Source organism: Watersipora subatra, chromosome 4 (genome assembly GCF_963576615.1).
Source record: "Watersipora subatra chromosome 4, tzWatSuba1.1, whole genome shotgun sequence".
Lineage (NCBI taxonomy): Eukaryota > Metazoa > Bryozoa > Gymnolaemata > Cheilostomatida > Watersiporidae > Watersipora > Watersipora subatra.
In genome coordinates, this window is record NC_088711.1 from 4,342,434 (window position 1) to 4,355,374 (window position 12,941).

At 39.8% G+C, this 12,941-nt stretch overlaps 1 protein-coding gene across 5 annotated transcripts in view; it reads left to right on the forward strand.

Moving 5' to 3' along the window:
* LOC137393565 (calponin-1-like) overlaps positions 1–12,941 on the forward strand; it is a 50,601-nt gene that overhangs the window by 10,948 nt on the left and 26,712 nt on the right. Inside the window, exons 5-9 of one of the 5 annotated variants that reach the window (XM_068080174.1) lie at positions 372–509; positions 997–1,114; positions 1,367–1,600; positions 2,432–2,665; positions 2,800–2,916. In XM_068080174.1, coding sequence (XP_067936275.1) covers positions 372–509; positions 997–1,114; positions 1,367–1,600; positions 2,432–2,665; positions 2,800–2,916 — 841 coding nt within the window. Of the gene's footprint in view, positions 1–371; positions 510–996; positions 1,115–1,366; positions 1,601–2,431; positions 2,666–2,799; positions 3,034–12,941 lie in introns of all 5 variants that reach the window. The other 4 variants (XM_068080173.1, XM_068080178.1, XM_068080177.1 and 1 more) reach the window with 4 other exon arrangements.

Genomic DNA, 12,941 nt, shown 5'->3' on the forward strand with positions numbered 1-12,941 from the left:
AATTGCTATATACCATCATGCTATCTCCATGTCACTGTACATACTCATGTGTGCCTCCTGTTGTCAGTAGCTGCCTCGTATTTACATATCCTGCACAAATCGTTTCTATTGAGTACCGAATTACAGCTCAAGTCTCCTTACAGATATATTGTGACTTAGATCAGCTACATGTACCTGCGTATCAACTTGGTGCATGCCTTGTCTTTATTGGGAATCACTACCCTGCCAGTCTCTGTTAAAATTGTCTTTGACTACCTTTTATTGCTTTGTTTTTATAAATAAAATTTTAGTGTCTCATCTATTCAAAATTGAGTCAATTGTGATTTTTGCTGTGTTTTTGTTGATGGACTGCTATTGTTATGTCTACATAGATGGAAAACATTGAGATTTACCTGACTGCTGCAAGCCATTTCGGAGTGCCAGTCACTGGCGTCTTTCCAACTGTAGATCTCTATGAGAACAGGAACATGGGAGCTGTTATCGCGGGTCTCCAGTCCCTAGGCAGTGAGGTAGCGACTTTACTTTGTATTTTTCATGAAACCTAACATGACATACCTAGATATACTCAGCGCTTCCTATGCCCTTCCCCAGTCATTCATTCTGTTGTAGCGCACATATTTTTTTCTTCTGTATGGGTATCCTGTATGGGTGTCCGGCTAACCCTCCCCTAATATGCTCAAATAGCCATGGCTTGCAAAAAGCTATGATAAGTAATATGTTGAATTCTGTACAGTCAATGGGAAGACACTGAGATGAATCAAATATATACTAACTACTGCTAGGTGTGAAAGGTCTTTAGGGAGTTGTGTGCACTTATATATTTGTTTCTACTTATTGCTTACTAAGACTTCGTTAATGACCTTGTTATAGTCTCACAAGCTGGCTGTATGCTCTCCCACACCAGTATCAGGTCATCCTAGAAGCTGCGCCCTTTTTAAGACTATACCAACATTTCGAGTTAAATCACTCTTTAGTCCAATTATATTTATGTTATAGGCCCAGAGGAATGGCTTCAGTGGACCAACCTGCGGCCCAAAGCCCACTGTCAAAAACAAGAGAAGCTTTACAATGGAGCAGCTTAGAAATGGTGATTCTATAATAGGTCTCCAATCAGGTATGCACTGAGTGCGGCTCTATCTTCTAGCAGCATCAAGTTCTTTCGTGTGCGTAATAAATGAGCTCTTCTTCAAGTAAATCATTTATAAATGTTTATTCTTTATTCTGATTGGGTTTGCTTGTTCAGGCTGACAAACCTAAATGTATTGAGTGAGATGCATCTGTCAGCACCCCGAACCAGCGCTGCACATTCCCAGCCTCCTGTCTACCTCGTGCTTGTCTCCCCATACCAACGTCTTGTCCCTTCTAGGTACCAACAAATTTGCCTCCCAGAAAGGCATGTCTATGGGTGCTGTGCGTCACGTGGCTGATATCCGCGCGGATGACATGACCCAGGATGGACAGGGTGTGATAAATCTGCAAGCAGGTACCAACAAGTTTGCTTCGCAAAAGGGTATGAGCATGGGTTCCGTGCGTCATGTGGCCGACATTAGAGCTGATGATATGAGCCAGGAAGGACAGGGACATGTGCAGCTGCAGTCGGGTTAGAAATAGTAAAACTATTCATTAGTTTTGCATTGCTCTCTATCTCTCTTTCTTTCTTGCAGACATTTGCTTGAGATGCTTTGTCACGCTTCAATTGGTGACAAAAATCTTTTGAGCAGGTGTCTGTTCTAGTTTAGCATTAACTAGAAGCTGCCTTGAGGCTTCACAGCTGCTCGCGAGATAAATATAGTGAGCTCTGGTGGAAGCATGCCGCTTATTTAAGGTAGCCATGGAGGGAAGCTGATCTGGTCAGTGTATAAGACCGTTGTTATTGAGCTGTCGCGGGTTGAACTCATTGTGATGTTTAGTAAACACATTGCTGCCTTGAATTTCTCAACTCAATATTGTAAAAAAGTTCTTGTATCAGTAATCTTGAGGTTAATGGTAAACAGTTTCCAACTACTCTAAATAGTACAAGAATATTGCTGATTTGAGGCTAGTCATACACAAAAGCGCAAGAACACAAGTAACATGTGATAACTCGAGTTAAGCTTCCTATTAACAGTCTGCATGGGGAATCATTGTTTCATAGATAAACATTGTCAATATTCATCCCAACTACACTTAACTGTCTGCCTCAGCAGTGGAACATTCTAGTCGGTAGCGTTTGTCGTTTGAGTGCTTGGTCTAGCCTTACTTTAATAGTGGAGAGAGCCTTTGGCTGGTGTTAGTTGAACTACTAGGGTGGAGGGCTTGTGCCATCCTTTTTTTTATGTTATAGCATCAGCTTTAGTGCACAAATTTGACCAAAACATGCAATTGGCTGGGAAATCGGGATGAAAATTAAGGCAGTCCTTTTGGATAGAAAGCAAATTCTTCTCCCTTCTAGGTACAAACAAATTTGCTTCTCAAAAAGGCATGTCTATGGGTGCTGTGCGTCACGTGGCTGACATCCGAGCGGATGACATGACCCAGGATGGACAGGGTGTGATAAATCTGCAAGCAGGTACCAACAAGTTTGCTTCACAAAAAGGAATGAGCATGGGTTCCGTGCGCCATGTGGCTGACATTAGAGCTGATGATATGAGGCAGGAGGGTTGTGGTGTGATTGGGCTTCAGTCAGGTATGCGCTGCTCCATACAGCCCTACCACTCTCCTTTTTTGAACAATTGCTTTTGAAAAAGTCGGTTTTATTGAAAGAAAATGAAGCACTGCTTACTATACGAAGGCACAAAATATTTCTCTGGGTAATTTTAGGTACGAATAAGTTTGCTAGTCAAAAAGGCATGTCAATGGGTAAGGTAAGGCATATCGCTGACATCCGTGCTGATGATATGGTTGCCGAAGGCCAGGATCATGTGCAGCTACAATCAGGTACCAATAAATTCGCTTCGCAACGGGGAATGTCGATGGGTGCGGTGCGTCATGTCGCGGACATTCGGGCCGATGATTTGGCACGAGAAGGCATGGACTTTGTTCAGCTGCAGTCAGGTTTGTCTTCTGACCAGAGGTTCTGCTCGCTTTGCTTTTTGGTTGGATTGGGTGATGAGGAAAACAGTATATTCGCATCATAATAGTTTTGGTCAAATTTGTGCGTGTTTCACATAGACATGTACAGCTTGTGCCTGATCTTTACGTCTATTAACCTTGTGTACACTTAGTGTTCTCTTTTCTTGTAGGTGTTTATCATGGCTTGCGCTTTCCTTGTCTTGAATGTGTGCTCGTACCGGGTTGAGCATGAGATGCATCGTACTCACTCTTCTACTCACATTCATTCTAAGCATGCCTATTTGCTGCATACTAGAGCTGCTCTTATTTCTACTGCTCTGTGTGAAATCTTCAAGTTGAGTCAGAATCGGAGCGGGCGGAGTCAAAACCGGAGCGGGCAAAGTTAAAGGGAGTTGCAATGGGCTCTGTGAGACACGCAGGAGACATAGCTCAGCAACCATGGATAGATCAGAAAGGACAGGGAATCCTCACTCCTCAAGCTGGTATGAGCTCAAACTGAGATTTTTAGTGGCAGAATTAGTGCAAAAAATCGTTTATATGTTTATTTGTGGAGATTTATTGCATCCTCGAAGCTCCTGATGTGTTGAGTATCATTCAGCAATCTTCTATACAAAGTATACATTATATGTATATATATACAATGTATATATATATATATATATATATATATCTGTATTTAAATTGTTTCCTCACCCCTGTTTACCCAAATGGATGGTAGTGTCTACTCAAACTCTCGGGTCTCCTACCAGAGACCTGGAAGTTTGAGCACTCGCCTTAAGATCTTAGCTGTTCCCAATAGCGCGCCTTTCTGCAACCCATTTGTGTTAATTGTTGCCAGTATATGAACAAGCCACATTTGATGTGCAGGTATTATTGCACCCAATGCTCCAATGACTACTGGGATTACAATTGTCCGTACATGCCAGCACCTTTCCATATGTATAGACGTATAGTGGTACCTCTACTTATAAAAAGCTCTACAAATGAAATTTTCAGGTTATGAAATACTTATTTGGAAAAATATTGCTTCTTGTTACGATAGGAATTTCAAGATATGAAAGGCAAAAATTTAAAAGTACGCGTTGCTACCCACAGTTGCCCGAGTCCACCAAACGTAAACACACGTACTTGCAGCATCCTGTAACTTGGCATGAAAGTGCAGCAGTCAAGCTGCTCTGTCGTTGGCTATTATTGCCCAGTAATTTCCTAGCATTCTATTGGCTAGGAGGAATCTCTGCGTATGCAAATCCTAATCACTTTCTCGTTAACCCGAAAAAATCCTCGAAAACATTTTATGGAAACTTCGTGAAGTTTTGAAATTTGTCGAAAAGTGTTCACTAGTAGTGCTATCAGTCACTATGACGATGTTTGCTTATATATTTTTGAAAGATTCTTAAACGCCTACAAAAGCAAATGGTTTTTTACAAAATGTCAGGCTCAAACCAAAGCTGAGAGTGAACCTGAAAAACCGAAGATGGTGTTACCTGACAATGATTACAGCTAAAAAAGAGAAAAACTGAAATAAAAACAAAACCGCAAAAAGAAACAACAAACACGAAACTTTATTTGTTACATTTGTTCATTTATTACAACTATTATCTTCATGTTAAATACGTTGAAATTTAATTCTAACATTTATTTTTTACAGACTGTGGTCCATTTTTGTAATTCATAAAAAAAATTTTGTCTTTTACTTTTACGGAAGTTAGAACCGGTTCAGACATTTGTACGGTAAAAAGTGTTCCTACTTACAACATTTTTCCATTCTAAAATGATTTCCAGTACTAATTGATTTCGTAAGGAGAAATAATACAGTATTAATCTCAGCTAATATATCATAAATTATATATAATTCCATCTATTTTATACTGTTTATTTGTCACCTGCGAATAAAAATTTATAGCCATGTTTTTATAAATTTTTAAAACGATTGCCATTTTAATAGCTTGTTATGTAATTGATATACATACATATAAATGGATATACCTGTTCAACTCTAGGTAGCTATAACATGGCTTCTCAGAAAGGTATGTCCCTTGGCTCGGTCCGCCATGCAGCTGATGTCAAGATGGAAAGGCCCGATCCGAAAAGTCAAGGAATTTTAAATTTTCAAACAGGTATGTACCTTTTTCTAATTATTATAAACGCATTGCTATGTTATTTGATCACTGACTTTAAAGAGGCAGGCTCGACTAGTATAAGTGCGACTCAAGTGTGCCCCTGGTATACGGCTGCTGTATACCAGGTGCTGGTCTGATTGGTTTATGCTAGCATATCTTGGGCAAAGGATTAGTAGATTGAAAATACGAAAGTAGGAAATATAAAACACATTCAAATGGGTGTCATCACAGGTGTTTAACAGCACGGGGGGGGGGGGGGTCACAGCTGGAGTGTCACAGTAGGTGTCACAGCAGGTATGTGACACTCCTCCTGCCGGCGTGTCACAAAGGGGTGTCAACAAAAAGGTGTCACAGCAGTGCTACCTTGCACAGCAGCCATAGGAGTGCTATCAGAGTTGGGGTGCTCTTACTAGGTTTTGCATGTTAATTTCGCATCTTCAGTGGCTCGGCGGTGACTTGAATTTTTGTGAATTTTGAACTTCTCTCCTTTTGTCTGAACAACAGAGAAGACGACTCTTATATGACTGTCATAAAATTCAAGTAACTTTAATATTATCATTAAAAAAAAGCTAGTACCACAACTTGTTATTCTAACACTTGCACAAGTACATGACTCTATTCTGTACTGTTACACTTACAAAACGTTAAAATAAGCAAAAATTAGGCAATAATTTACGCATGGCAGTCTATTAGAGAGCATAAAGTCTTTCCTATGTGAAGTACCTGTGCACATCAAGTAAGTTTATGGACAGGGCAGGTTGAGAGTTGGGAAGTTTTGGACAGGGCAGGTTGAAAGTTGGGAGGTTTTGTACAGGGCAGGTTGAGAGTTGGGAGGCTTTGGACAGAGCAGGTTGAAAGTTGGGAGGTTTTGGACAGGGCAGGTTGAGAGTTGGGAGGCTTTGGACAGGGCAGGTTCAAAGTTGGGAGGCTTTGGACAGGGCAGGTTCACAGTTTGGAGGTTTTGGACAGGGCAGGTTCAAAGTTGGGAGGTTTTGGATAGGGCAGGTTCAAAGTTGGGAGGTTTTGGATAGGGCAGGTTGAGAGTTGGAAGTAGAAGACCTCATAATCAGGACAGCCATAAAATATACTTTGTGAGTAAAATGTATTAAATTCATGATATCATCAATGACCATTAGTGTTGAAGGCTAAGAATGTGTGCACCCAAAGTCTTTCTCGGTCTCCACTAGCTTCCTACATGAAAGTGGAGAGCCTTAAATGGAAATGCAGGATTGACTTTTGTAGGTTAGAATGAAAAAAATGGCTGCTTTCTCTAACTTACTAGACCCCTGCTCATTGTTGGGTTCAACTAATGTAGCACATACCGTATGCTAGCACACCTTTCATAGCACATACCGTTTGCTAGTACAACTACGATAGCACATATGCTAGCATAGTGCGCCCACGGGTTACGGCGTCTCTGCTTTATGCTTTTTTCACCTTATGATTGGAAACACGATGTTTCTTTGTCTCCCCTATAAGGCATTTGTTTCACCATACAACAGCAACAACAATGTTTCACCATACAACAGCAACAACAATGTTTCACCATACATCAGCAACAACAATGTTTCACCATACAACAGCAACAACAATGTTTCACCATACAACAGCAACAACAATGTTTCACCATACAACAGCAACAACAATGTTTCACCATACAACAGCAACAACAATGTTTCACCATACAACAGCAACAACAATGTTTCACCATACAACAGCAACAACAATGTTTCACCATACAACAGCAACAACAATGTTTTTCAAAATTCAAATTTGGCAGTCGGTGTGCTGAATACGTTGGAATAATGAAGATGCCGAAATGCTATTCGCCGAAATCTCTTTCACAACGCCTGAAAGAAATACGATGCTCGCTCTCTCTCCCAGTTCAACATTATTAGTTATAAGTTATAAAGTTATAAGTCATGGTGAAAACGAAACCGGAAACAAGTTATAACGATTAAAACAATGGCAAAATTGAAGTTTAGTTTAGCAAAATGCATACTAAAACTTAGCTTCAAGTATGTGTTTAGTAAGTTAAATTCATTTAAGTTAAATTCAACGTTTATGTAGATAAGAGCTCCATACAGCGCATAGTGATGTATCATTTTATTGCCGATCATAACCATTAAATAAACTTAAGTTACTGTAGGTAACTATAGTTACTAAGGTTAATATACTAATTGGTTATTCATTTTTAATATGTTCAGTATCTACATGTATACTAAATTTTGCTGTTTTTTACCAGGTGGTGTGTGCATTAGATGATTACTATGGGTTTCTATACCCCTCTATACAACATTTTCACCTCACGATGCCAACACCGAAACGAGTTAATGTCATAGGGCGGGAGTCCACTGTACAACTATAATAGCCAGCATAAACATATCAAATATAAGGGTAGAAAATGAATATGCTTATATGTTACATTTGTTTTATATTTTCAAGAATTCATGTTAGTTCATTATGTAATATCACTATGGCCTATCTATGGCTAATACGGATCAAGTATACACGTACTTGCATATAACATTCAACATGGCATCTTTGCAATTGCAATGCTTGCCCTTTTAAAAGTCAGCTCTTTTTGTATAGAAGAGAACTCTTTCTTTTGCAATATTGTTCAATGTCTTAAAGGTTAACATGCAACCAAATTCACATAATAGTTATTTGGTATCAAAATATTCACCATGTCTTTACTCTGCTGTGTTATAGGTGCAAAATATGTGGAACTGTGATTACAAGCTCTTAAAAGCTCAAAAACGAACAGTTAATTACAGCCATCACGAAAACGCCGTAGATTGGAATTCCTTTCCAAAACGGCTCAAATGGGATGTAGTAGAACACGATTGCTTCTGTTTACACTTTCATGCAACCTCATTCGTCGAAATATTTTCACAAATATACTTCACGCATTCAATAAAACCATGTCTATTGTTCTTACGCGTCTGTTTCATCATCATTGTAATGCTGTCACTTCGAGCACTGATGGCTCAAAACCTACCGTAAAAAGTTGTTTAATTTTTTAACCTCAACTCGAAGGAGTGCATATCATCCTCTGATAAAAATGAGGAGCCTGTTGGTCACTTGTGATAGTCGAAAAATTCTGCAGATATTGTCCCCGCTATTTGGCAAGAAATATGAGTCACATGATCAGATTACGACTAGATGATTAGACCAAGCCGAAACAAAACTGTAACGTAGCGAGCATCTATATTTGACACGAGCTTTTCGGTAGAACCCGAAGTGTTTGTCATAAACTAGTGCTACGAGATGTTTTATATTGAGCTGTTTATTGGCCTTTAATTTCACGTGATCGAAAACATTAACTACAATGTTTGATTACGTCGTCGAAATAAAGAGATTCCAATCTACGGCGTTTTCATTTGCGATTAACTGTTCGTTTTTTAGCTTTTGAAAGCTTGTAATCACATTTCCACATATTTTGCACCTACAACACAGCAGAGTAAGGCATTGTGAACCTTTTGATACCAAATAACTGTAATGTGAATTTTGTTGCAAGTAAACTTTTAACACAGTACTAAGAGTTACCTTCTCATTATGCGTTAAAAGTGTAATTTTTGTTTAGCTTTTTTATTTAATATTCGGTTACTTGATCATTGTTACTGCAGTATTATTGACAAACAACCGAGAATTTTCATCATTTATAAGTTTTATGTGATTAAAAATAATAAGTTGTGGTATGCCGTGGTACTAAACAGGATTTTTGTATTGTCAGGCTTTTATGTTGCCTTAAACATTTCAGGCACTGGTGAACACGCGTCACAGCATGGAATGACAATGGGTGGAATAAGGCATGTAGCTGACATTAAAACTGATGAAATGACCCCCCAGTCTCAGGGTTTGCTTTATTTCCAAACAGGTAAAGCAATTCTATTTGTAACATAATTTTATCATCTATTAGACCTATGTCGTAGTTACCAGTACGGAAACTAAATAGACTTTTAATAATATTAATAAAACTGTGTCTTAACAATATATTTTGAGTAGCACACTCTGAAAGAACAGCAGCTTACTTAAAGTATGAACAGAAAACTGTCAAAATTGCATCAAAATACCAGTTTTGTGCGTGGTTGCCTGGAATTGTTTGTTTTAATTATGCATCAATGCAAGCTGATAATCATGATGAAAGCTGCATAGATTGATTTCGGAATTAGTGAATAGTTTGCACAATCTTTGGCTGCAATGTGATGAGTTGAAGTAGATTTTTAAACTGCCTCTACGATCCACCAAAACATAACAATGCTTGCCTTTTAAGAGCATAAAGACTAGGGAGTACATTTTCAAAATTAGTGAACCATTTCAAAATTGTTAAATTTAATGTTGATGAACAACAAAATATTGTAGAGTAATTTTTTTAAATACTGGCAGTACTGCTCCAATATACAGATATATTATATTTGTTACATGACTAGAGGATTTTCTTTCTGAGGTGATGGTTCCGTCAGTAATCAAGTATTCACGGTTACAGCTTTCGGTATTCTTTGTTTAATTGATTGAGTGGTCAATAGTCCTTCGTTTTTAGGCAAAAATGTCAGTTGTCACGTCTCCATGACTGGTTGTTTTTATTTTCAATGCTGCTTGTAGCCATACTCTGTGATTAATCTTTTTAGACTGATAATGAGCTGCATGTAGGTGTAGGTTACTAGTGCTATTGCGTCACATTTGGAAACCGATTTTTTTTCAGGCTCTGGTGAAGGTGCTTCTCAGAAAGGAATGAATATTGGGAGTGTGAGACATGGTGCAGATAGTTGTACAGGTGACTTCTCACAAGCATCTCAGGGCATTTTATATCAGCAAACTGGAACAGGTCAGCAAGCTTCACAAAAAGGAATGAACATTGGGCAAGCTCGTCTAATAATTGACGGACTCGGTGAAAGTATGTCACAAGAAGCTCAAGGTGTCCTCCATCCACAAACAGGAACTGGCCAACAGGCATCTCAAAAGGGAATGTGTATGGGAAAGATTCGTTCTGTTGTTGATGAATTTGGTGAAACAATGTCACCAGAGTCACAGGGTGTCCTTCATCCACAAACAGGAACAGGTCAACAAGCTTCTCAAAAGGGAATGTGTATGGGAAAAATTCGTTTTGTTGTTGATGAATTTGGAGAAACAATGTCACCAGAGTCTCAAGGTGTCCTTCATCCACAAACAGGAACGGGTCAACAAGCTTCTCAAAAGGGAATGTGTATGGGAAAGATTCGACCTGTTTTTGATGTATCATCTGATAATATGTCAAAAGAAGCGCAGAGCATTCTTCATCCGCAAACAGGAACTGGCCAACAGGCATCTCAAAAGGGGATGTGTATGGGAAAAGTTCGTCCTGTTACTGACGAGTTCAGTGAAAGTATGTCACAAGAGTCGCAAGGTGTCCTCCATCCACAAACAGGAACAGGTCAACAAGCTTCTCAAAAAGGAATGTGTATGGGGAAAGTTCGTCCTGTTACTGATGAAACAAGCGAAAGTATGTTACAAGAGTCGCAAGGTGTTCTCCATCCACAAACAGGAACGGGTCAACAAGCTTCTCAAAAGGGAATGTGTTTGGGCAAAGTTCGTCCTGTTGTCAATGAATTTGGTGAAACAATGTCACCAGAGTCACAAGGTGTCCTTCATCCACAAACAGGAACAGGTCAACAAGCTTCTCAAAAGGGAATGTGTATGGGAAAGATTCGTCCTGTTGTTGATGCATCATCTGATAATATGTCAAAAGAGGCACATAGTATTCTTCATCCGCAAACAGGAACTGGTCAACAGGCATCTCAAAAGGGAATGTGTATGGGGAAAGTTCGTCCTGTCACTGATGAATTCGGTGAAAGTATGTCACAAGAAGCTCAAGGTGTTCTCCATCCGCAAACAGGAACTGGTCAACAAGCTTCTCAAAAGGGAATGTGTATGGGGAAAGTTCGTTCTGTTATTGATGAATTAGGTGAAACTATGTCACAAGAGTCACAAGGTGTCCTTCATCCACAAACAGGAACAGGTCAACAAGCTTCTCAAAAAGGAATGTGTATGGGAAAGATTCGTTCTGTTGTTGATGAATTTGGTGAAACTATGTCACAAGAGTCACAAAGTCTCCTTCATCCACAAACAGGAACAGGTCAACAAGCCTCTCAAAAGGGAATGTGTATGGGAAAGATTCGACCTGTTTTTGATGTATCATCTGACAGTATGTCAAAAGAAGCGCAGAGCATTCTTCATCCGCAAACAGGAACCGGCCAACAGGCATCTCAAAAGGGAATGTGTATGGGCAAGGTTCGTCCTGTTACTGATGAATTAGCTGAAAGTATGTCGCAAGAATCTCAAGGTGTTCTCCATCCACAAACGGGAACTGGCCAACAGGCATCTCAAAAGGGCATGTGTATGGGGAAAGTTCGTCCCGTTGTTAATGAATTAGGTGAAACTATGTCACAAGAGTCACAAGGTGTCCTTCATCCACAAACAGGGACAGGTCAACAAGCTTCTCAAAAGGGAATGTGTATGGGCAAAGTTCGCCCCGTTGTTGATGAATTAGCGGGAACTATGTCACAAGAGTCACAAGGTGTCCTTCATGTACAAACAGGAACAGGTCAACAAGCTTCTCAAAAGGGAATGTGTATGGGAAAAACTCGTCCTGTTTTTGATAATTTATTTGAAACTATGTCGCAAGAGTCGCAAGGTGTCCTCCATCCACAAACAGGAACTGGCCAACAAGCTTCTCAAAAAGGAATGTGCATGGGCAAGGTTCGTCCTGTCACTGATGAATTAGCTGAAAGTATGACACAAGAATCTCAAGGTGTTCTCTATCCACAAACAGGAACTGGTCAACAAGCTTCTCAAAAAGGAATGTGTATGGGGAAAGTTCGTCCTGTTGTTGATGAATTAGGTGAAACTATGTCACAAGAGTCACAAGGTGTTCTTCATCCACAAACAGGAACAGGTCAACAAGCTTCTCAGAAGGGAATGTGTATGGGAAAAGTTCGTCCCGTTGTTGATGAATTAGGTGAAACTATGTCACATGAGTCACAAGGCGTTCTCCATCCACAAACTGGAACAGGTCAACAAGCTTCTCAAAAGGGAATGTGTATGGGAAAAATTCGACCGGTTTTTGACGGTACATGTGAAACTATGTCACAAGAGTCACAAGGTGTCCTTCATCCACAAACAGGAACAGGTCAAGAAGCTTCTCAAAAGGGAATGTGTATGGGCAAAGTTCGTCCCCTTGTTGATGAATTAGGTGAAATTATGTCACGAGAGTCACAAGGTGTCCTTCATCCACAAACAGGAACAGGTCAACAAGCTTCCCAAAAGGGAATGTGTATGGGAAAGATTCGTCCTGTTACTGATGAATTAGCTGAAAGTATGTCGCAAGAATCTCAAGGTGTTCTCCATCCACAAACGGGAACTGGTCAACAAGCTTCTCAAAAGGGAATGTGTATGGGAAAAGCTCGTCCCGTTGTTGATGAATTAAATGAAACTATGTCACACCAGTCGCAATGTGTTCTCCATCCACAAACCGGAACAGGTCAACAAGCTTCTCAAAAGGGAATGTGTATGGGAAAAATTCGACCTGTTTCTGATGGTACAGGTGAAACTATGTCACAAGAGTCACAAGGTGTCCTTCATCCACAAACCGGAACAGGTCAACAAGCTTCTCAAAAGGGCATGTGTATGGGTAAAGTTCGTCCCGTTGTTGATGAATTGGGTGAAACTATGTCACACGAGTCGCAAGGTGTTCTCTATCCACAAACCGGAACAGGTCAACAAGCTTCTCAA